Consider the following 25,646-nt stretch of genomic DNA (forward strand, 5'->3'; position numbering starts at 1 on the left):
CTGCTTGCAGTGTCACTAGCCACATTCAGGTTAGGCCATTTCCGGTTCAGGATCACTCAAGCTGCCTTTTGTTCTTTTTAGGCCTGGCCTGGCTGAGGCAGCTTAAACAAACACACAGGCCAGGTGGCGGAGGAGTTATAAATTGCCACATGTGAATGAACAAAAGGTCTTTACGAAAGCCTTTTGTGGCATTTGTTAATGTTTTTCATCTGTGCTTTAAAAGACCTAATGATTTTGCGGTCAGACTATGCATGTGGCTCGTGGTTTTGCAAAGTGAGGGAAATACCAAGCATCTATATATATATATATATATATATATATATCGTCCAAAGCTTTTCTGCTTTTGGTTATGGAGCGGCCAGCAGTCAGTTTACTCGAGTAAACTCGGCCTGCTTCATATTCACATCGAAAAACGTCTAATTTACTTTTTATATCAGCACAGAATATATGTAAACGTTTCTTCATAAATATTTGCTCGTATGTTCATGTGGGCGTCATTACATTTGTGCAGTCTGTATACACTGTTAAATATATGAAATAAATTATTATTGATTATGATTACAGCGAGAGAAGTGCACTAAGGAAATATCTATACAACCTAATAATCATGTATAAGCAAATGTATTTAAAATGAAATTTGAGCCATGCAAATTTCAACTCAGCGCGTGAAAATACAGCCAACATGATGGCGTTTTGGACTTGTATGTTTCCTTTACTCAACCAGAGAGTCGCATTCATGATTACTTTTTGGGTGTTTGCAGTTTTGCCTGTTGAACATAAATTGAGATACAGGTAGTCACAAGTTCACAATTCAGTTGCAAGCCATAAATAGAATATCAACTCATCACAGTATAACTGAAAGGTCCCAACCTGCACGGTTTTCAAATAGTAAAAAGTCAAACCTATAGCCAATGTTCTATCTGTAATGCCTGGCATGGTCAAATCCCAACCAGATGGCTGCTCCCGCTCATTCATGTGGGCAGCAAGGTATCTTGATGGACACCAGTGAGAGATAGCCATTTGGTAAAACTGGCACTGCCTTTGCCACCACTATTTTATTTTTTTAGCTGATATTACTCATTTTTTACTCAAATTTACATTTCTTTCCAGTTCATCTTCTGTTGCTTCTCTTCGGCTCTCTTTTTTCTTCAAATCATTACCCTTTGTTTAGCATAACCCACTATTAGAATAAATCTAGTCCTCTTGGGATCCCCTGGTTTTATCTTTAGGCAATTATGCACCTCATGAACAGAAAGTAAATAATTCTATACGTTTCTTGAATCCTCAGGGCAGTGAAAAATAATATTTCTTAGACTATCTCAGCACTTACCAATGGAGACAACTCACTCAATTGCATTGCCAGCAATTCTGATTAGCTGCAAACCACATTTGCTGAAGCTCGTTATTGGAAACTACTTGTGGTCATGTTCCATGTGAGGCATTATCCATCAGCCACAGTGTACAATATTCCGTTTTGATTTACATGGGGATGTGCAGCCAACTCCTAACAGTTATACCCAGAGTAACTATGTTTTCATTTAGATATACCGTTTGGCTGGGATGGTCTTGGCCTTCCTGTAGCGAGGGGTTCACTAGAGTTTTATACATATAACATGTTTAGTTCATATACTTGACTGCAATTTACAACAGCATCGAGTATCATTCCTCAGACAAGTATAAATTAACCTTCTCAGGTAAATATGTAAGATACAACACCTTTTACGTGCAACTTTTACCGACTGAGATTTTTATCAAAATTTGTAGTTTTCTGAGAAACCTGAAAAAGACACGTACATGGGCTGATTATTGACGTTACATACTCACTTAGAGGTGGTTTGTAGTGAGATATGCTACTAGCGCTTTATCTCCTGTCATCTGCCAAGCTGAAAGTCTGTGCAATGGCTTCATTTAAGGATCTGGCTGGCAGAACCATAGCCACGTGGTGGTAGCGTTACTGCAAGGCATTGCTGTTGGGTCGCTTGGTACTAAGAATGGGGGAGGGACCAAGGACCTTATTGACGAACCCACTCTCTGGGATAGAGGTCATGTGTGGAGCTGTTCCTGTAGGCCTGTGTCTTCGGCACTAGGTCCTCCACCATGAGATCATACTGCTAGAGATATAACAAGCCTCAAGGCAGGAGAAACTAACATATTTTACAGCTATCCATAACATGGAATATGAGAAATATGAAACATATCTTGCTCTACATTGAGCAAGATATGTTTGATATTTCCAATTGTCCATGTTATAGGTAGCTGTAAAATCTTTTCAGAAACGGAAAAATGAATGAATCCTAAAGTTCTCCAACCCGTCTCTTTCAATGACCTATGATCATGACTTAACATACTCAATCAATGGATTTAATGCTGTTAAAATAGGATTCCTGGTTAGCTGAAGTAGGCACCCAGGCCAGGCTGGATCCACCATTCTAGTCAGGGTAAGCTAGATTCACACTAAAAGATAACCCGTGCTCACCCTCTGGTAGATTGACACAGAGCAGTCAGGTTTACAAAGAGGCACTATGTAAAGTATTTGTGTAACACACACACACGCACACACACAGAGAAACACAATGAATACACCTCAAAAATACTCTGCTCAGGGTAATAAAAATAGGTTATTATATGAAAAACAAAACAAGAACTTAATTGCAAACATTAAATGTATAGAAGTTGAGATATTGAATTTTACAAGAATAAATGCAGTAACACACTTTGAAGCCAGCAGTGGTAAAAGGTTACTTTAAGGTGCGCTGGACCGAGACAAAGGCAAAGTAAGGGCTGACCTTGTGTGACCACAGGCCAGCTACAGGACCCATACAGTCCCCGGTGAACAAAGTTCCTTTCCTGGTCGCAAACAACGAGATGTGTCTATCTCTCTATGCAGTGAAGACGATGCGTCAGTTCCGAAGACGGGTCCAAGAGACGAGAGGTGTCGATTGATGTGCCAGATTCTGCCACGTAGTCAAGGGGATACGTCAACCTCACCAAGCTGGTGCAGCTGTGATACGCCATCCGATGTGTCGATCTGTGTAGGCAAAGCACTGGTTCTGATGCGATGTACAGATTTTACTCCCGCAACCAGGTTGACGCACCGGTTCTGTTACATACAGACAGAAGATGCGTCGAAATCCATGTCGCAATATTCTGGTCACTTCCAGTGAGCCAGGTACAGGAACAGGGTTAGAGACTGAGTGTTAAGCATCAGGAGGTAAGTCACCAAACCTTTGGAGATCACCTGGAGTGAAGGCAGAGTCCCAATCTCCTTCAGCTGAGTCAGAGAACAGCTAGCAGCAGACAGCAGAGCAACACAAGAGAAAAGCAGGCCTTCCACATCTGCAATCCAAAGATGAGTCCTTTAAACAGCAAAGCAGTCCCTCTGAGAGAGGCTTAGCTCACGATCCAGAAGTGTCTGATTTTAGGGGGTCAGAGACACAGTACTTAGACCCAAAAGGGCATTTGATGTGGGGTTGACTTCAAAGCAACCCTATGAAGTGCAGAAGGATACCTTCAAACCCAGTAATGTCTGTCAGACTATCTGTGGGGGTAATCAGTCCTTTGTGTGGGGACACGGCACAGCCTATTCAGGTGAAGTGTTAGTCCCTCCCTTCCTTCTTTTCCAGGCAAGGCCATCTGAAAGCATATGTATATAGATGGGTACTCCGACACACCTATCATTCCTGTGTTGTGGCTGTCCAGGGTGAATGCGCAAAGTGTAGCTGTCCCCCACCCAAGATGGTTGTTGGATACAAACTGTTAGGCACGTAGAACAGTAAGTGCAAAGAAAAGTCCACTTTCTGAAAGTGGCATTTCTAAAACAGTAATGTTAAATCCAACTTCACCAGTAAGGAGGATTTATCATTGCCATTCCAAACATATGAAACATGAAAAAGGAACTCCTCTCAGGTCACAAATTACAGCTGTAAAGTGTATAAAGAAATTCCCAATCCCAGCCTATCAGAGTAGTAGGCCTCAAAGGAGTGAAAAACAAAATATGTGGTTTGTCACTACCAGGACAAGCAAAGCATACATGTACATGTCCTACGTTGTACTTACATAGCACCCTGCCCTTAGGATTACTGAGGGCCTACTTTAGGGGTGACTTATATGTAATGAATGGGGAGTTTAAGGCTTGGCTAGTGGTTTTAAATACAAAGGTGAAATGGCAGTAACCTGCCCACACAGGCATTGCAGTGGCAAGCCTGAGTCAAGTTTGAAAGGAAGGCGACTTCTGTGGGCAGCACAATCAGTTCTACAACCCACTAGAATCATTTGAAGTACAGGCCCTGGCAATGTGGTATACCACTTAACTAGGGACTTACCAGTACAACAAATATGCTAATCAAGTATACACCAGTGTCATCATGTTTAGGGAAGAAGCACATGCATTTTAGTACTGTATAGCAATGGTAAAGTGCCCAGAGTCCAAAAGGTCAGAAAAGAGGTGGACAAAGGTAAAACATTTGGCTTGACCCATCAGAAAGGGGTCTTTTCCAACGGATGCTGAATATGAATGAAACTGGCAAACATAATTTATTTTTTGAATCCTAATGCTCCTCTTGCTTTTTACATGAACACTATTTGTTTTTTAATTTGAGAAAAATTATATTGGTGGTGGAAATAGTCAAGTTGAATACTAAGTCAAGTCTTTAGTATTGGTTGAGGTACGTTATGTCATATTGATTTGTATACAACACTAATCACCTGAGGACATCCAGCCACTTGGGCCTGTGTGTAAGTTGGTGGTCCCAGAGGTATTTATATGAAGAGCCAGGTCTTCGGCGTCTTGCAGAGTTCAAGAAGTGAGGGGGAGGCTCTGATATGCAAAAGGAGGTTGTTCCATGTCTTGGGTGCGATGCTGGAGAATGAACGACCCCCAGTTTTACATTTTCGGATTCAGGGAATGTGTGTGTGTGCGAATTAAGTACTTAGGGCCTTATTTATCAAAGCCTTGCGCCACCGGTACGTCACTTTTTCCCATGTTAAAAGTGACGCACCGGCGGCGCAAGGCCTTCATAAATAACGTCCTTAGTGAGGTGTTACTGTGGTAATCTACACATTTTGTAAGCCAATGTGTTTAATGGAGCATGCCTTAAACCTGTCATAATTGAGATTTGCAAATTTACACTTTATCACTTGGCAATTCGATGCCTCCAAATGAATATCTACTTGCACCCAGTACGTTGGAATTTAGAGATTAACTGAGTAATCAAAGTTCTAGAAATACTATAAAAACACTACAATTGAATGATAGCGTATAAAAGCAATGGGTCCTTCGTGCTACTAATTAGTTCAAAGAATGCTCTTTACCACTCTAGTAATCTGGCACATAAGTAGTATGTTTGACATCATTTGCTCTGTCTATATGAACACAATTGTAACTGTTTTGACTTTTGTCATCTGTTAAATAGTTGTGGCATAAATATTGCCTCTGGAGACACACTTTCTCAAATATTTATAGAGCACTGTAACAAACACAGCGGAAGCTTTGTCATGCATGAACTGCCTGCTGTTTACACCTTAGCCAAATGGAACATAAAACAAGATGTCCCAGTGTTCTCAATTGTGCTGGGTCTTTGCCCACAGTTCCAACACACAAGCACATAAAAGGTACTGTCTTTGTTACCTCTGTGTAGTTAATCTAAATTTTGCAAGGTAACCCCAGATTGTTTAAATGTTTTGCACATTGTTTTTGTTGGACTTAGCACTTTACCCTTGCTAAACAATCGTAAGGTACCTGTGCTTCTCATCTGCAACAATATGCTGCACATTGAAACTCCCTATTTGGCCTATTTAGTTCTCCATACATCAATTCAATAGTGCCCCTATGGCATGGAAATTTAAATGTTATATGTGAGGTGGAGTGTGCTAATTCATCAGCCACATATGTGACAAACATTTATGTCTGCCAGAAGAACCACTGTGAACTGAATGGGCTGCTGTGTATATGCACTGCAAAAACACAGCAGGATAAAATGTGGTGCAGTATAGGATAGCTTATTTTTCATATACTCATAAGTGAACCTTAAAGTTGGCCTGGTAAGACCACAGGACACAGTGCTAATATCAAATTTGTCAAAGTATATATTGATGTTAGTATGCCTTCACCGTGAAATAAAGTGCTACGCAAACGAATGATGGATGAAATGCTGAATAGATCGTACATTTACCCCCAGTCAAGAGATCTGGGTTAAATCCATCATTCTTTTGCTCACCATGCCACCCCAGTTTAGACCCAGCCATATGCAAATCAGTCTTGACCCTGTGCCTCATGGGAACAGTCCAGACTGAACTGCCAAGCCAGGTCCTCCCTCGACCAGAAACAAGCATCCTGGGACCGGTTTCTGGGTATTACCCTTGATCAGCAAGGCTAGCTTGATTCCAATGGCACAGTGAGCAAGGGACCCACGTCTGGGCATACCCATCCCACTTAGGGTGAAAAGTGCTATGCAAACAAATGCTGGACGGAATGCTGAATAAATCATACTTTGACCCCCAGTCAAGAGATCTGGGTTAAATCCATTGTTCTTTTGTTCACCATGCCACCCCAGTTTAGACCGAGCCATATTCAAATCAGTCTAGACCCTGTGCCTCATGGGAACAGTCCAGCCCGAACTGCCAAGCCAGGGATCTCCCTCGACTGGAAACAGGCATCCTTGGACCGGTTTCAACGTATTACCCTGTATCAGCCAGGCTAGCTTGATTCAAGTGGCACAGTGAGCAAGGGACCCACGTCTGGGCATACTCATCCCACAAAGGGTGAAAAGTGCTACGCAAACAAATGATGGAGGGAATGCTGACTAAATCCTGGCTGATGAGGGCTGAGAGCGGTCCTGGGATGCTTGTTTCCAGTCCAAGGAGGACCTGGCCTGACATGGGCCAGACCTCTGTATTGGGGTGAATGTGTGACATTGTTCTACATTCGGTCCATCAATTGTTCTTTTTGCAATTCACAGTGAAATAAAGGCAAAGACAAACTCTAATTTACTGTGTAGAGCTTGTAGTCCTTCCTCAATCAAATATAGGTAAGATGAACAATTAAAATCTTTATGAATGAAATGAAATGAAAGAGGCTCTTATATAGCACATGGCTACCCGGAATCATCCCAGCGCTGCAGCGAAGCTAGGGGGGTAAGGATGGTAAGGAGGATTGTCTCCACTTAGGACAATGCTAAAAAGAGACTTCAGCACTATGTTCTGCTTAGTTTTTAAATCTGATTTTATGTTGAAATCAAATTTTTGATACTGTAAGCAGAAAAGTAACTTCATAAAAATGTACTTGAGGCTGGCTTAGCCGGATCTGCCACTCATCGAACCTCCAGAGCTACAGTACACATCATTGGTTATTTAATTATTTAATTAATAACCCTGTTTTAGAGATTATCTATCTGTTAGTGGACATTAACAATTGGCAAAACAAAGAACATCTTTAGCACTACCTCTTTTGACTTGAAGAAGCCATGGAGGTATTATTCTATCCATACACAGAACCATTGCAGACAGCTAGGTTCCTGTCACAGTAGAAACAAAAACAGTTGTCACCCTGTCAGATTCGAGGAGAGATAATCTGTATAAAGGAATGGCTTAGGAGATGCCTAACGGCAGCTTTGTTTCACCATTTCGCATTGGGAGATGCTGGGCAATTTTCCAGTAGGCAAAGGGAAAGTGCTGCAAAAGGAGTTGGGGGAATGCAAGAAAAGGCATAGCTAGCCCTCTCGTAGCCTGTAGCAGTCCCTGCATTTGATGCCCTGTGGCAGCCGCAGTGAAGAGCGGGGGTCACGCAACAGTTTTCGCTGTTTGCGACAGGAGCAGGGGTGTGGTATTGCCGCCCCAAGACAGTAGGTAACAGCGGGGGAGGCTGCCGCTGCCCCCAAAACTCATGCCACACAGGGCGGACCACCCCCTTCCCCCTCTAGCTGCACCACTGGTTAGGATGAGGTGGTAGGATTTCTCCAAACACTATCAATCTCTTCAAAACATTCCTGAGCTTCAGAAGACTCCATTTGAAGAAGAAGACAATGCTGGAAAAAGACAATGGACTCATGCTTGAAGAAGATAACTCACACAAGACCTTTGAACTACTGAACTGAACGGAATCTGCATAACCAAGGGTCAAGTGGTTGAGCTCCAGTTTTCCTGCTTCGGGCATCAATGAATTTCTGATCCCACAAAGGCCCAGCTAAGCACTGAGAACTGGTTCCTGCATTAGTCTAGACAGGAGAGAGACCTGGTGTCTAGAGCCCTACCCTGCCGATCTTGGGACTGCTGGTTTGACCAGGAGGAACTTTCCTAGGACTTTGAAAAAGCTGGAACTTTTAACCACCTCTGAAGGACAGGGGCAAGGTGCTGACGTTTGTCCCAAAAGGTTTGTCCCGGAAGGTTGCAATGCAGACAAGGAAGAAAATCAGGTTTGTCTCACTCTGATCTTTTTGCTGTACTGAAAAGCAGTTCTGAAGGACCTCGCAGTGAAAGTAATTCACATTGTGGAGCCCTGCCTTGCTATGGCATCCACCTTGCCCCACTGGACAATTCTGACTTCCCAAAAAAGTGACTAAGCCCAAAGGTAAAACTTTGGACTGGGGTGAGGGGACTAAACTATTTAACCTGTCAAGAGACCTTACTAGCTACAGAATCCAGGTTTGTCCTGCTCTGAGCCTTTGGCACCAAAACCAGCAGCTTCAGCAGGAGCTTGATGATTAAGTGATGGACTTTAAGGGACTGGTCACTGGTCACAGCCTTGGACCTTGCCCCACAAGAAGATTAAGATTTTAATAAAACAGAAGGCTAATTCCGACGGTAAAACCTTTGATAGGGATGACCTGCTTGGTGTATCTCATCTCTGTTTCATCGGGGTTGGTCTGAAGTTGTTTGTTTGTCCCTGCCAACCGCAAATTGTGATGTTAGGTTGGTGCTTTACTATGTTTTTACTTTTTGCCCTCAATAATGTAAAATTCCTATTTACTTTTCCTCTTAATCTATGTTGATGATTGTGGTGTCTTTTTCATCACTAGTGTTTTATGTATGATACTAAATTGGTTTGGGAATTGTATTGAGTTGTGTTCTTTAGTTTAAAATTGTAGATGCTGCTAGATAGTAGCACAAACTTCTCTGGAGACTGCCTGCTGCTTATGCTTTAGCTACCATGGGCATAGAGATTTGGTAGGAATACCCATCTCTCAAATGTATAACTGCTAATCTCACACACGGTATAAAAAATCAACATTAACTCTTCAAAACCCTTGAGATATTTTATTTTGACATGGTGCAATTATTATATTACTTGGGTTGAAGTACATGATTCTTAGGGGCTTATGTATATAAAGGAAGGCAGCAAACTGAAAGTGCAAATTGTGCATAAAGTTTTTGCGACCTTCTGTCTTTTTGTGTGCAACCTATCTACCTATTCATATTTACGGTCATAGGAGCTAGGGTTTTAGTATAGAGGAATATGTGGCGGCCTGCAAAATTGACGGTAGTCAGTCCGACACATTATCTAATCCTGATGGTGCTGACAGGAAAAGGGTGACACTAAAAACCCCTTACTTTATGATTGTAAGACAACCACATGCAATAATTACAATAGTCCTTGTACTTTAACCCATGTTGTACAGATTGCAAATACATGATCCACATTGCCTCTGTTCATCTGAGATGTAACTCTCTATTTCCGCCTCTCGGGCTTGGGTCAATTCTTTCAATACTGAAAAAACAACTTTCTTTGTATGTCCCTTGTGCAGCACACAAGGTTGCATGTGAGTCTTTACTTGCAGTCTATCTGTGTCAGATTGTTTGAGTGACTTTTTGTGGCATTCACATTTTGACTTCCGCAGCTGCTTTCTAATTACCTTGAGTTTACCGATTTGCAATTAATTTACTTTTTCTATTCCCCTCCCGTTATTGTTTTTTCTCTTTGCTTTTCTTAGAATATATACTATGTATGTGACTCGAGGTATGTTTGTACTGTTGAATACACATGGGCTCCTACAACCCTTATTTTTCCTGGGCGCCTGTTCAAGGACACTTTTTCTCTCACCCTCTGTCTACTTTCTTCTCTAATATGGGCTCGCAATATGTGTTTTTTGTGGTGTATTCCTCCAGCACACATCCTATGCCTAGTGCACATTGGACACTCATTGTTGCACCCGATTATTCATCGGACTTTTGTTTTCGGAATGGATTCATGTTTTCCGTACCTTGAAGGCATGTTCCCAGGCCAACCATGGCCTAATTTGTTAACTTCACACACTTGGTTTCCACTTTCACTTTATGATTAAATCGAAATTTCAATCCTGTACTACAAAAACTTGTATTAAGTGTACATGTTCTGAGCGAGTTCCTTTATATTATTTCCAGCCCTGAAGAGTCGGAGATCATTTTGTCTCAGACGAAACACGTGGCGGCTCGCCGTTTTCCGTGCTAACACGAACTAAGGGAACAAAGAAAAACCATAAACAGACTTTGTTTTGATGCTATTTTATATACCAAACTCATGTTATGAAATATTGATTATATGTGTGCACAGGACTATTGTAATTATTCATATTTATGTCCATTCAGACCGGGTTGCAAAATAACATATCTAATGAATTTTAAATAGACAGGTCGTAATTTACCACCTCCTGTGATAGACTATAAATGCATGAATGGTGGCCTCAATGAACTCATTATCCTGGCATTCAGCTTCACAGATGGCAAATCATTAAAAACATAAGAACAAAATAAAAAACAGCCTGTGTCCATTGTGGGGACAGTTGCTGCTGGTTAAAAAAAATTGTTTCATGTTTTCGAATATACTCAGCCAGCATGAATCGCTCCCCTGGACTTGCAGAGGCTGCACACATGATTTCCATAGAGAAACTTGTCCCTGGTGGTCAGCTTCCACCCCTAGTGGGGTAGCTGATCAGCTGTTTGAGACTGAAATTGCACATGCTAAACACTGATAGGTTCCATTGTGACTCTAATAAGAAGGGACTTTCCTTTAACACACCCTCCTACTTGCTATTGGTATGGGTTATAAAACACTGTTTATGATAAAGAAAGACCGATCCCGGACTCTTATAAGGTATTTGATACATTGTTAAAAGTTGTTTTGTAGTCACAAGCGCTGTGGCGTTACGCATTGCAGGCCTTTTAATTGCTAAACACCTTTGTACATGAGCCTATTGTTCAGCAACTCTTGTTCTAGTAATCCTTCATGAGTTTATACAAAGTAGCATTAATATTTTAATCTATTAGACTGCCACTGATGCACATCTGAGATGATCAACAGAATTTTAGCACCATTATTGATGTGGAGAAGAGACAAGGTACATGGAGATCAATCTGTATTTGAACTACCGACATAATAAGAAACATAGCTTGATCTTAAATCCATATTATTTAAATATCCATCTTTTATGTGCCGAATATATTTTGCTTTTGATTCTGATCGGGGAAACTCCTTATTTTCCCAAAAATATCTATATCTTTTTGCTTTCTAGCTGAATCAGGAAAGTTTTCTAATTTAGAAAACCCTCCTCAATGGGCTTCAGAATACTGTATAATGGAAGATGAATGTGAAAGGAGTAGATTCAGTAAGGAGTGGCACACACTAAACCAATAGAACTAAAATGGAGAAAAAGGAGATGATAACAAATTACATGAATCCACCTGGGTGACTTCATGAAAGTAGTTGTAAAGTACATTCATTCATGTTGTATAAAAAATTAACAATGTACAGGGGTAATTGGTGGGCTTAGAAGCCATGCATTTATGAAGTTATAAGCCTGCAGCAATGAATAATCATTCACTTCAGAGTGCAAGAAATGCAGAAATAAGATCGGAGGGAGAAACAAGCGTTTCATGAAACAACAACACATTGACATTAATGGGAAGGGGGAGATAAGGATAGGTTGATAGTTGAATGAGGATTAAAGAAGAGAAGGGATTTCCAATGCAAATGTGTGTGTAGTAGAGCCAGATCCATCAATGTAGTGGAATGTAGAATGTTTAAGACAGGGTAAGAACTCTGAGAAGGGATTTCCCAATGCAAATGTGTGCAACAGAGCCAGAACCATCAATATATCAGAAAGTGGAATGGTCAAGAGAGGGTAACTAAAAACAACTTTGGTGGTAAGGTGAGGGAGCGGAAAGACAATCATGGAATGCTGTTGAGAGTTCCAACACATAAGCGTTTAGGAAGGAGGTATGCACTTGCATCAAAACAGTAAGCTAGTGAACTTTTCTCTAAAAATCACAAATCAAGCAAACTGTCACATCAAAGGAATTCATAACTTTACTGAACTCAATCAATGAATCTATAAGGCAACATAGTTTTTTAAAATGGGAGTATTATAGGCTGTCAACAGAAACTGTTATACTAAAGACAATCAAAATTACTGCAAAAAATAATGTAACGATTTGTTAGCTGTGGCAACGAAAGGATCATTAGTATTTTCTTCGTGAATCTTTCTGTCACTGAATAAATACGGAGATAGCATAGACTTCATAACTAAGATCTGATACAAGAAGCCCTTTTGTGGCCACAAAGCATACAATTCACAAAATAACAGACTTTCTGACTGCAAAATGGCTTTAGCAATTGATTGTGAATCAGAAGGAGGAGGAGTTTTAAAGGGGCATCTGTCTTCCCAGTTGCTATGCTATGCATCAATGGTTACGGACTTTGATTGCAGTAGAAAACTACTGATTAAAAACCAAACTGCCAAAGCAGGTGGAAGCCATGTGCAAAGTCGAAGCTATCCATGATGTACTTCCACTATTGAGGTTCCGTGACAATTGTAAGTGGTGTTTTCGACTCGCACGAATATGGTCGAGTCTAGTATCTATGAACCGCAAATGACGAGTTTAGTAAGTGTGCGCAGTTTCGCTGTGCTAACTTAAACCGTTCGTTTGTTATGTGGGTTTTTCATCTGTACCCACGGGTTCCATCTTAGATACGGCATCCATTTTGTCTCTTGCCCTCAAGTAGCCAGCGAACGGACGCTGTCCGCTTCGCGACCCTGGGACTCGCAAGATATTTGCGGAAGACACATGTTCTTTGTAAGTGTCTTTATGACGAGGGGGTTGCTGCTGTAAAGCAGGTGGCGCCGCTCGAGGCTCATCTTGCCGCACAGGCTTATTGTCTCAGCCGTGCATCTCATTAGGCACGTCCCTTTGATGCCTGTATCTCGTGCTTTCCGATACCTCCCCTTTTACACCCTTTCCGATTCCCCTACTGTCTCCGTCTTCCTCTGCACCTGTCTTTGTTCCTATTTTCGATCTACTTTACTGCTGATTGGAATTTGCTAATGGTGGGAAGATGGGTTTTTACAGTTGGGAACCGCCAAATGTTTCCGCACTTATGATCCGGACCTCATGTGTTTGAAAGCGACCAAAGCGACCCCTCTGGGGAATGATGGTGGGAACCGGGTTGTAAACCTTTGTGTACCATGTTATCCTATGGGTAAAAACTGTATAAAAAGAGCGATCCACAGAACCAATTTGAAGCAGTCTCCCCGAACTACACTCGATGTACTTCCTGTGACTTCTGTGTTCCCTGCAGCTAATAAACCTTGAATCTTTGACGTCGAAGGAAGTGTCCCGTGTCTCTGTGACTTGTACGCCGGAGCAGGTTACCCACGAAGGTTTCAGGTGTTGTGCCCTGGCACCGCTGGGTCCAAAAGAACCCAGTCCTTCAGTTGGCGCCCAACGTGGGGCTGCATCAGTGGTACCGGTCCAAGCCCGACGATCGTGAGGAACTTCGTGTGAAATCTCCGAGGGAAGGTGCACCCCGCTTCATCGATCCTGTTGTCGAAATAAGTGGCCCGAAGACTTTTCCCGCGAAGATTCCCGCCTCCTGACGGCTGTGACGGACTGCTGCCCTGACTGTAGACCTGTTTTGGCGCCTGGCGTAGACCTTGGTATAGCGAGACGATAGACGGGCCTTCCTGGTGACGCCATCGATCTTTGAGTTAAGTATTTGTGGGTCGCTCCCATAGTTCTTGGTTGTTGACACTCTAGTGAGTGTCTTTGTTGTGCACGCTGTGTGAGTGTTTTTGTCGGTGACACTTTGCTAGCGTACTTTGTTGTTGTATTATTTGACGACTGCAGCCGCCAAAAACCGAGGGTTGTGTTCTTTGCTGGGACTTGGTAAATCCCGTAACCCTTGAAGTTTGTGAAACTCGGCTAGTGTGCAAGATGCCTGGTCGCAGTACTTTGTTTAGTTGTTTCAGACCTTGTGGTGCGGATTCCCTGCTGGAGGACTCGTGTCCGATACCTCCCGTTGGAACTCCTACTTATGACTTATATAGCAAACATGGGCTAGGCCCGATTGCTTTTAATGATTATTGGATTAAATATACAAAGAAAGACGGCGATCTTCGTTGGCCACCTCACGGTAGCTTCGAGGCGTCGATCTTAGATAACCTAGAGATAAAGTTGTTCGAACGTAAATCAAGGCCGGCCATGTTTGATGCCTTTCGGTTGTGGCGCAAAGAAGCCCGACAGAAAGAAATCAGACAAAATAAACGTAGTCAGCGAGACAATGTTGCTACTATTGTAAAGAAAGCTGAGCAGTTTCAGCGTGATAAGGAGGATAAGGATAAGGAAGTGTTTGAGAGACTACAGCGTATGACCATAGATAAATGTTATCCTGCTTTACCTATGGAGTCGGATAAGAAGGAAGAGGCAGTTGAGGATCCTTTAATGTCCTATCTTATGAAGTCGCCACCTCCGTACGTTCAGGATACCGCAGCTCCCGTGGTCCCTGCCGTACCTGTCCTTCCACCTATTGTTCCTCCACCAATTCCTCAACCTGCACCCGTTCTTCCGACTGTCCCTGCTCCTTCGTCTGTTTCCATTCCTACTGCCCCTCCGCTTCCACATACTCCTGCTCCCGCTACTGCTCCTGTGTTGTTAACCCCTGTTGTTGCTACTGTTTCCACTCCTTCTCTTGTTAGTCCTGTGTCTTTTCTCTCTCCATCTACTCGTAGTCGTAATTCCCCTATTGCACCAAGTTTTTTCCAGTCGCTTGGACCTGTTTTTGGGTCTGCTGGTTCTGATGGTCCTCAGAGACGTAGCCAGCTTCCTGGTAACAGGGAACGCGCTGCGCTATATAATATGGCGATGGGTTGGATGGACAATCCGCAGAGAAATCCACCCCGAGTTGTCCTTGAAACATTTAGTCAATTCAACATACCAACTCAGAGATATGTGTTTGACGAAATGTGTAAACTCCTACATGATCAGATAGCGGCCGTTGCGCCTGACGAGGTGCTGACCGCCCTGTCTAACCTCCGGCTTCAGTTCGCAACCGGACTGATAGTAGATACTAATGTCCGACGTGCTATTGAGCAGTTGCTATCCCTTCGTCCCGCTCCTATTCCTCACGCACTGTTTGTTGAGGATCTTGAACGCCAACAAGCCGAGTCTGGCCAATATCCTATGCGTGAAGTTCCGCCGGTTTGGGTACCAGCTGATAATACTGGTGCCCAGCCAGTGGCGGCGCATTTCCAGAGAATATGGATACACCTCCCATGGAAACGATCGGAAGTGCTTCAGGTAAAACAATCTTTGCCCGATCCTCGTAAAAATCCTGCAGGGTATTATAAGGAATTATCGCAGCTCGTAGATGCTACGGTAATGAATCTTGCCGATATCGACATGTTGTTTGGCAACGTCGTACCGCAGTCGGTATGGGCTAAGATCCGTCACCAAGATCACGCAAATGAATTAGGTGGTGATTGGAATGCCATTACAGCGGCAGACGCTGGACAAGCGGCGGCTACTAAACCCGATCAGTTGATTGCTGATCTTCCCCAGCGAATCATTACATTAATGAAAACACTTATGCCAGCTACGAGGGTAAATTGGGACAAGTTGTCAGCTTGTAAACAAAAGAAAGATGAGAGTGTTTCAGACTTCTTTACGAGGTTTGAAGAAGCATTCATTGATCATAGTGGACAGGATGTGGGTACTGAGGGTGGACAGAGGTTGTTCGTGGATAAATTTGTGTCGAACTTGTTGCCCGACTTGAGCTATAAATTAAAGAATTCGGAAAGTGCATGGGCTGTTTCTACTTCAGCTCAGATATTGGCTACGGCACAATATTACGAAAATAGGGAGAAAGAAGAGAATGACCGTGCTGACAAAAAGACAAAAGAGCTGAAAACTAAAGTGTTGTTGCAACAAGCGTATCCACCGCGTTCCAATCAGAATGCGCCTCAACAGAATAGGTCGCAGTCTCAATCGAATAGATCGCAGTCGCGTAACGATTCCTCTTTCCAAAGATCCTCGTTAGGGTATAATCAATGTGCTTATTGTAGACAAGAGGGACACATCAAATTCAATTGTCCTGCTTTAAACGAACGTAATAGTGGTAACTCATCCAAAGGAGGCCGTGGTGGTTCACAGCAGGCATCACGTGGTAGAGGTCGTGGTGCTCAAAATGATCGCTCTGACAATTCATCAAATTCTAATAATTGTTTCGATCAACGTGGATCATCGCAAGGACGATCTGCGCAGTACAATGTAGACGATTATTACGTCGATCAGGGAACTGACGACAGTAATTACTAGGACAGCCAAAGACAAAAGGAGGGAGTGGTATCAGTTCCGGTTGATCAGAGAGGGCCTTACGTCGCAGTTGCTACATCGGGCGTCGTTGAGCCTTTTCTGTTGGACACTGGTGCAGCGAAAAGTTCTATTATGCATTCGAAACTCCCTGGCGCACCTTTGTCTGGCTTAACAAATGTATCCGTTGGATTCTCTGGCGCCCCCGTTAGCAATCCAGTTTCACACCCTTTGCCCCTTCAAATTGGGCCACGTGAGCTCGAGGCTCCGTTGATTTTGACTACTGGTTGTGGCGAAAATCTTTTGGGTCTGGATTTGCTTAAACGTTTGTATGCAACTTTGTATTGTTCTCCTGCGGGTGTAAAGCTTACGTTAGGAGAAAGGGTTGTCTCTCCTATGTATTTGTCTCTTGACAAGCTCCCACCGGAATTGAATTCTCTTCCTGCATCTTTGTGGGCGACGGGTCCAAATGATGTGGGCCTACTTGATATCTCCCCGTATGTTGTTCAGTTGAAAGCTAATGTGCGACTGCCACGTATTCCCCAATATCGTATCTCCCTTGATGGTGAACGAGCACTGTTAGCGATCATTTATGATTTGATCGAGAAAGATGTTATTGAGGAGACCCGGGGAAACGTGTGCAACAGCCCTGTACTACCCATTCTTAAGCGTACTGATCCTACAAAACCGCCTGTTTATCGTTTTGTTATCGATTTACGGGAGGTAAATAAAATTGTGGTTCCTCAATTTCCTGTTGTGCCTGACATCACGGCGCTACTGACTCTGATTCCAGCTACTGCATCATGGTTTTCGGTGATTGACTTGAAAAATGCGTTTTTCAGCATCCCGATTGCCGAAGAGAGCAGGGACCTTTTCGGTTTCTCTCTCGGTGGGCGTAGCTTCCGGTTCAAACGCGCTCCTCAGGGCTACTGTGAAAGTCCATCGATTTACAGTCAAGCCTTGAAGGGACAACTGGATGCGTTTCGGTTGCCGGTTGGTGCGGCCTTAATCCAATACGTCGATGACTTATTGGTGGCTGCTGATACTCAGGACATTTGCAAAATTGCTACAGTGTCGTTGCTGCAACATCTCTGTGAGTTAAAACACAAGGTGTCACCTTCTAAACTCCAATATTGTTGTCAAGAAGTAACCTATCTAGGTCACTTATTGTCAAAGGAGGGAAGGAGATTGACCCCAGAGAGAATTGCAGCGATTGCGCGAATGGCTGTGCCACAAACCCAAAGAGATGTGCGTGCCTTTCTAGGTATCACGTCGTACTGCAGGCAATGGATTCCTAATTTTTCATTGCTAGCGAAACCATTGGTGGCTCTTACGTGCAAGGATGTTCCAACTCCTTTACCATGGACGGAAGAATGTCAGAAAAGTTTTTCTGAATTACGTGATTCATTGTGTTCGGCTCCTGTGTTAGGTACCCCTGATTACAGTAAGCCGTTTATGTTATATGTTCACGAAAGGGAAGGTTGTGCTTTGAGTGTTTTAACGCAACCTTTTGGTGGTAAGCAACGTCCATGCGCATATTTTTCCTCGACCTTAGACCCAGTAGCTAGAGCATTGCCGAGTTGTTTGAGAGCAACTGCGGCAGCTGCGGTCTCTATCCGACAATCAGCAGGATTGGTCATGGATAATATGCTTACGGTGATGGTTCCGCATGCAGTCGATACTCTGTTGAATCGTACGAAAACTCAGCACTTGACGAGTGCGAGGTTGTCTGGGTACGAATTGACGCTTCTGGCAAGCCACATTCAGATAAAACGTTGTAATGTCCTAAATCCGGCAACTTTGTTACCAATTAGTGCAGAGTCAGATGAAGTAACAGAACATGACTGTTACTTGCGGACGGAAGAGGAAACAAAGGGTCGAGTGGACCTTAAAAACACCCCATTGGAAAATCCGGACGGCACTTTGTATGTGGATGGGTCATGTTTTAAGTTGCCGAATGGCGATGTGACTACTGCTTATGCTGTTGTAACGTTGAATACTGTTGTTGAAACTGCGAGATTGAATCAGAATTCTGCCCAGGCTGCAGAGTTGATTGCTCTCACTAGAGCATGTGTGTTAGCAAAAGGGAAACGTGTGAATGTGTACACCGATAGCCAGTATGCTTTCGGTGTAGCGCATAGTTTTGGACGATTGTGGCGAGAGCGTGGTTTCTTGACGTCGCATGGCACGAAAATACAGCATGGCCAGCTTGTGAACGATCTTTTGGATGCATTGACTTTGCCTGCACAAGTTGCGATTGTTAAGTGTAGTGCGCATTGTAAAGTGACGGATGATATTGGTCGTGGTAAAGCGTTCGCAGATGAGATTGCCAAGGAGACTGCCCGCAACCTTAGTACTCGAATGTATGTGACGAGTTCGTTTAGGTGGCCTACAGAATCAAGTATGTGTGTAGATACTTTTGAGAGTGTGAAAGCAATTCAGAATGAGGCCACTGAGACTGAAAAGACGAAGTGGAAAGAAAGTACGGGAAAGTTGGATGCGAATGGTTGTTGGATTGATTTGTCGGATCAGAAAAGATGGATGTTGCCTGATGCATATGTACTGGCCGTTGTGACAATGGCACATGGGTTAGCACATATTAGCGCGAAAGGTATTTGCAAGTTGTTGGCTGATGTGTGGAAGAATGATGGTATTACAAAATGTGCTGAACGTCTGGTGAAGAATTGTATGGTGTGTCTAATGTACAATCCTGGCAAAGGAACCCCAACTCCCCCTGGCAGTTTTGCTCCTCCTTCGTATCCCTTTGAGGTGATCCAATTGGACTTCATCCATATGGAGCGATGCAATAACCTAAAATACGTTTTGGTTGTGGTTTGCGCATTCTCCCGATGGATGGAGGCCTATCCCCTCAAAGATAATACTGCTTTGTCTACTGCGAAAATCCTACTGAAGGAATACTTTCCTCGGTATGGAATGCCTAGAGTTGTGTGGTCAGATAACGGAAGTGAGTTCGTTGGAAGTGTGATGAAGAGCGTGTGTAAGGGCCTTGGAATTAATCAGAAATTCCATAGCGCCAATCATCCCCAGTCAGCTGGATTGGTCGAAGGGTACAATGGTACCCTTAAGCTAAAATTAGCGAAGATTCAGGCTACGACTGGACTTTCGTGGCCTGATGCTTTGCCTATAGCATTACTGTCAACTAGGGCGACTGTACACTCCCGAATAGGGCTTAGTCCCTATGAGATAGTGTTCGGCCGTCCTGCGAATGTGTGGGGGGTTCCTAGGCCAGGAATATTCTCTGATCTTGAGTATCCGATGTTGATTGACTACTTACATGACTTGACTGCTAAACTGAGGTTAATTCATCAACAGGTTTACGACGCCCTGCCGACGCAGACGGAGGGTCCAGGCCACCAGCTCCAGCCCGGTGATTGGGTAGTTACCCGTAACTTCTCACGCAAGAAGAATCTGGACCCCCGTTTTGTTGGACCTTACCAGGTGCTCCTGGCCACGAGGACTGCCGTTCGTCTTGAGGGGCGGAAGAATTGGGTACATGCTACCCATTGTAAGCGAGTCCCTATTCCTTTGCCGGCAGACCCGTGGGTAAGGAAAGGCATTGCGTCAACAGAAACAGAAACATTGCCGGCGTTTGTACCTTTTAGCGACGCACAGCTTGTTGGAGAACACTCAGCGCAGCAGAAAACCACTGTTGAACATTTGTCAGCAAAAGACTCAAGACCAGATCAACGAACTGATCAGCAGGACGCTGTCTCTTCAACAGATCCTTTGTTCGACGAGCAGACACGTCCTGGGAAACATCGATATTCTTTGCGATCTCACACTAAGGACAAATAAAATTTCCTTGTTCTGCTGTAATTGACAACTGCAATATCCTCGTTTTCCCATGATCAATTTTGAACATTCATATCATTGAAATTTTTTTGGTACATATGTCGAGCTTTTTCCTTGTATATTTTTCCTTCCACAGCTGAGAAATATTGTGCTAATATATATACATATTGTGTATTAAAGGCCGTAGGGCCGCGCGCGTACTTCCTTCTGGACAGTAGGTCTTGACGTTAGGTTAAAGGCCGTCGGTTCCTAGGAACTCCTGGGGATTGACTATTGCTGCACGGAACGAAGTGCGTCAAGAAACGTTGCGGACGGTCGTAGGGAATGGCATTTTCGAAGCTAAATGATTTGGAAGGAGCTCAAGTCTACAGATTCAAGCTGCAGCAACTCAGTCGTACTAAATGTTTTATATTTCAATTGTTTATGTTGTTTCTGACTGCTTCTGCATTTTTGACGGGTGGGGTGTATTACATTATGTCTTACTTCTTACCTGCTACCCCTACTCCTACTCCTCACCCTAATCTTACCACTACTGCTTCTCCCCATTCCTTTCACATGTTACCGGAACACGAGCAGGCTAGACGTGTAGAATTCCGCAACAATTCCTTTATTCAGCTCCTCCACCAGCATCAGTTAGTGGTTAACACTACTAATTGTTGGGTGTGTGGGTTGATGCCACATACTACGGGTAAGGGAATTCCGTATTTGGTGTTACCGTATAGCTCCCAAGGGTCAGCTCGAGCATTCCAAACAATGTTTCGAAGCGCACTGGGTTTCCACCCCAATCGAGAACCACGTTCCCCCAACTCTGGTCCTACCTCGTATCAGAAGCTGCTATCCATGGCAATAGAGGATATGGAAGATGAGATCCATGATCCTTTTCTTATCCCTGAAGAAGAGGTACGAGCTTATAGGGTCCTAAGTAGAGGGGAATACGGTATGTTCACTAGTGAAAAGCAGCTTAAAAGCTCGCCTCCAATATGGGTCGTACCCCACACTGGTAATTTGTGTCTCATGGGTCGTGGCCAAGGTCCGCAAGCCCGATTTGGAGACAGTGCTTGCACTGAAACCTACGTAGTGCCGATGACCCCGTCCCCTGTGTTTTTGGCTGCCAAGGGTACTTACTTTATCTGTAATGATCGTGCATACACATGGTTGCCCACAGACTTTATGGGTACATGTTTCATTGCAAATTTGTTGCCTCCGACGTTTACTGTAGATGCCGATTATCATAAGACTAGAGTTGTACGAGGCATAATTAGCGAAGAAGATACTGCCGGTCAAGAGGCAGGAGACTTTTTCAAGGGTTTCCTCCCGTTTTGGGGACCTATGGTTAATAGTAGGAACCTGAGACAGTTGACTCGAGTGGTGGAATCGACAGCTAATGTTACTGCCAGTGCCCTTGGTAATATCACCACGGAACTTCAGGCGGAGAGACTTATGACGTTACAAAACCGTATGGTTTTAGATGTCGTCTTAGCAGATCGCGGTGGGGTATGTAAGGTGATCCATTCGAGCTGCTGCATTTTCATCCCAGATAATGCTCCTACTGTCTATCAAGCCATCTCGAAGTTGCATAAGATCTCCGAATCCATACACGTGGATGTAGGGGATTGGACGCTACTTGGATGGTTTTGGGACCTGATGTCGACTTGGGGTTGGAAGATTCTGATGATCATCGGAGTTGTGGTAGTGTTCCTGTTCACGTGTTGCCTTTGTGTGCAGTGTGGTCCTGCCTTATGTGGCCTCTGTGCTACAACGTGTATGAGACACCCATCTGTTACCAAGGGGACTCGGTTGGACAGAGCTATGCTACAACAACATCTCGATGGTCTGATGAATATCGAATATGATTCCGACTAGTGCTTGCCTACATGAGGGCAAAAGGAGCGTCTGAGGTTCCGTGACAATTGTAAGTGGTGTTTTCGACTCGCACGAATATGGTCGAGTCTAGTATCTATGAACCGCAAATGACGAGTTTAGTAAGTGTGCGCAGTTTCGCTGTGCTAACTTAAACCGTTCGTTTGTTATGTGGGTTTTTCATCTGTACCCACGGGTTCCATCTTAGATACGGCATCCATTTTGTCTCTTGCCCTCAAGTAGCCAGCGAACGGACGCTGTCCGCTTCGCGACCCTGGGACTCGCAAGATATTTGCGGAAGACACATGTTCTTTGTAAGTGTCTTTATGACGAGGGGGTTGCTGCTGTAAAGCAGGTGGCGCCGCTCGAGGCTCATCTTGCCGCACAGGCTTATTGTCTCAGCCGTGCATCTCATTAGGCACGTCCCTTTGATGCCTGTATCTCGTGCTTTCCGATACCTCCCCTTTTACACCCTTTCCGATTCCCCTACTGTCTCCGTCTTCCTCTGCACCTGTCTTTGTTCCTATTTTCGATCTACTTTACTGCTGATTGGAATTTGCTAATGGTGGGAAGATGGGTTTTTACAGTTGGGAACCGCCAAATGTTTCCGCACTTATGATCCGGACCTCATGTGTTTGAAAGCGACCAAAGCGACCCCTCTGGGGAATGATGGTGGGAACCGGGTTGTAAACCTTTGTGTACCATGTTATCCTATGGGTAAAAACTGTATAAAAAGAGCGATCCACAGAACCAATTTGAAGCAGTCTCCCCGAACTACACTCGATGTACTTCCTGTGACTTCTGTGTTCCCTGCAGCTAATAAACCTTGAATCTTTGACGTCGAAGGAAGTGTCCCGTGTCTCTGTGACTTGTACGCCGGAGCAGGTTACCCACGAAGGTTTCAGGTGTTGTGCCCTGGCACCGCTGGGTCCAAAAGAACCCAGTCCTTCAGTATGTGAACACCAGTTATGGAAGTCAGATGGAACATACAAAAAAAAGTCAGCATTCAGTGACTATGGATGCTGGACTGGAGGTCTGCTGCACCTTGCATGGCTCCAACCCTGAATTCACAGTCATTAACAGAGACCCTCATATACAAAAATAAAGGAGGAATTTTTGCGATTAGAGAAAAGAAATTAGAATGAATAAAGTAAAGCTGGTTATTTAAATAGTGTATATATGTCAAACTGTATACACACTCTATATCAAATTATACATATACCACTCACTATGAAAAATGTAATACATTTCTTTAGGTTTATACGCTTCAGTTAGCAAAAAAAGTATTCTTTTTGATATCTTGACTAATTTGCCTGTGATATCCTTTCCAAACAAATCTTGTAAGATCTAGAGAAGCGAGACTACTTAGGCACACAGTACATTGACTGTGTCCTTTCTAAGTACCATTGGAGGCTCCAGCATGTCAGGTCACGTTGGGCTGGGCACTGGTTAGTTTATCAAAGATCATCAACTATAAGAAGTGTAGGACATTGCTACGGAGCCCCCACACCAGATCTAAGGGCAAGAATGGGGGCCAACCTAAGTCACTGTCATTGAGAGAAAAAATTCACTGTTTCTCTTCGAAACACTGATTTCAGCAACTTTCAACATTAAACAGAAAGGGGAGAATGGCACAATCTAGGGAAACTCATCATATGCAGAAGGCTAATTCTCACCGGTCATCATGATTTTGGAGTCAGAGTCCATCTTACACCGCAAAGGTGTCGACTGCTGGACCAGAACCCCAGCATCGTGAGTCATAAGATCCACAGCGACAATGATATAGCCTGAGTGACTTGTGGACATCATGCATAAGACACTTACAAGAAAGCTACTGTACATATTACTCTGATCAACATGTTCGTACTTAAGAGAAATCTGAATACTCTAAGTATGTGACAAAAAACCCATCAATTTAGAGTTGGGACTTTAACACCAGAGAACCCCAGAGGCATTATTTAGGCTATGGCTGTAAGTGGATGTCCTCTGAAACCAAAGCAGAGCCACACCATGCAAACTGCATGTTCATTAAACATCCTCTGTGTCACCTCGTGTTCATATAAGGCTCTATACTTGGTCTTGCATCAGTGCTCGGCTTTGGTTCATTCTTTGCCTTGCGCCAGAAAAATTGACCCACTTCTATTAAGCAAATGTTATTGAAATTTCAATAGTCAATTGCAACTGTCTTCTTAGGCTTCAACCTAATGTCATCCGGGGTGACATGTTTGGGTATACAACCGTTACAACGAAACTTTTACAACGACCTACCATTACAACGCAACTTTAACCACGCAAACTATTACAACGCATTGCTCTGGGGGGCGCTCTAGGATAGGGAATAGGTTAATTTACTATCCAATAACCTTCCCTACTATCCACGGGGACTGGAGTTGGAATAGTAAATTAAACTATTCACTATCCAGCGCCTAAAAGCATTATGCGTTGTAGTGGTATGCGTGGTAAAAACCGCGTTGTAAAGGTAGGCGTTGTAAAAGTATGAGTTGTAACGTCATACATCTCATGTTTGACCTTCAGCTTTATAATTAACTTAAATAAAGCCTTCATGCTGGTAATAATAATAATTCGCTATTCCTAAGAGAAATTGATCCTGTGTGACGTCCTGTCACAATTTACATTTAGTTGGCACACTGTAACATTGAAGACATTCTGTAAAATGCCCTCGAGTAAATGTAAGTTTTAGTTCAAACCCACAAGTAACATAATATCTCAAGTGTTCCACAAACTACTGGCAGGCGAGCATGAAATTTTGGACAAACTGGTTAAGATGTTTCTTACTTATGGTTCAAAGTTCTTGATATTGCCCGAAATAAACCTCAAAAATGTAAAATGAATCAAGCTTAATTGAGAAAGCCCACATGTCTACTCAGCATCTTAAAACAAAAAAAGGTTTACAAATGACTTATTGAACCTTGATTCAATCATCTGGTATGTCCACTCACCGTCCATGTCTTCCGGCCTGGTGAGGTCGATCACCCCTGGACCCAGCTTTCGCTCTTCTGAAGATTTACTTGTCAATTGTGGACCTAGGTTTTCGTAGTGTGTTCTGTCCTAAAAAACAGAAAAGGGACAATTGTTTAAGGAAACTCTCAGTTTGGTGAGTAATAGTCTCATTAATACAGGGCTATATTGACATGCCATCTTTCGTAGCATTTCTCAGGCATAAAACCGGTATTGCCTTATTGCCTAAACAGGACTTCGTTAGTCTTTGCCATAATAATCACAGATTTTGGTTATTCTTCTTTCATATATTTTCATGTGCTTCTAACTTTATATCCGTTTTCAGTTAATGCAGTTTTATTTTGTCTGCTGGACAAAAAAAGGCTCACTGCCCACCTGTGCCTCTTTATCAGAGATCTTCTTCTGATGAGTAAGATGAAAATACCCAAACAAAAAATAAACAA

The 25,646-nt window shown here is 43.4% G+C and overlaps 1 protein-coding gene across 9 annotated transcripts in view; it reads right to left on the reverse strand.

Moving 5' to 3' along the window:
* Window positions 1–25,646, reverse strand: part of SOX6 (SRY-box transcription factor 6) — a 790,083-nt gene that overhangs the window by 56,157 nt on the left and 708,280 nt on the right. For all 9 annotated transcript variants that reach the window (XM_086956030.1, XM_086956031.1, XM_086956034.1 and 6 more), the window contains one exon: window positions 25,185–25,293. In XM_086956030.1, coding sequence (XP_086812156.1) covers window positions 25,185–25,293 — 109 coding nt within the window. The remainder of the gene's footprint in view (window positions 1–25,184; window positions 25,294–25,646) is intronic.

This window comes from Lissotriton vulgaris, chromosome 2_1 (genome assembly GCF_964263255.1).
Source record: "Lissotriton vulgaris chromosome 2_1, aLisVul1.2, whole genome shotgun sequence".
NCBI classification, from domain to species: Eukaryota; Metazoa; Chordata; class Amphibia; order Caudata; family Salamandridae; genus Lissotriton; species Lissotriton vulgaris.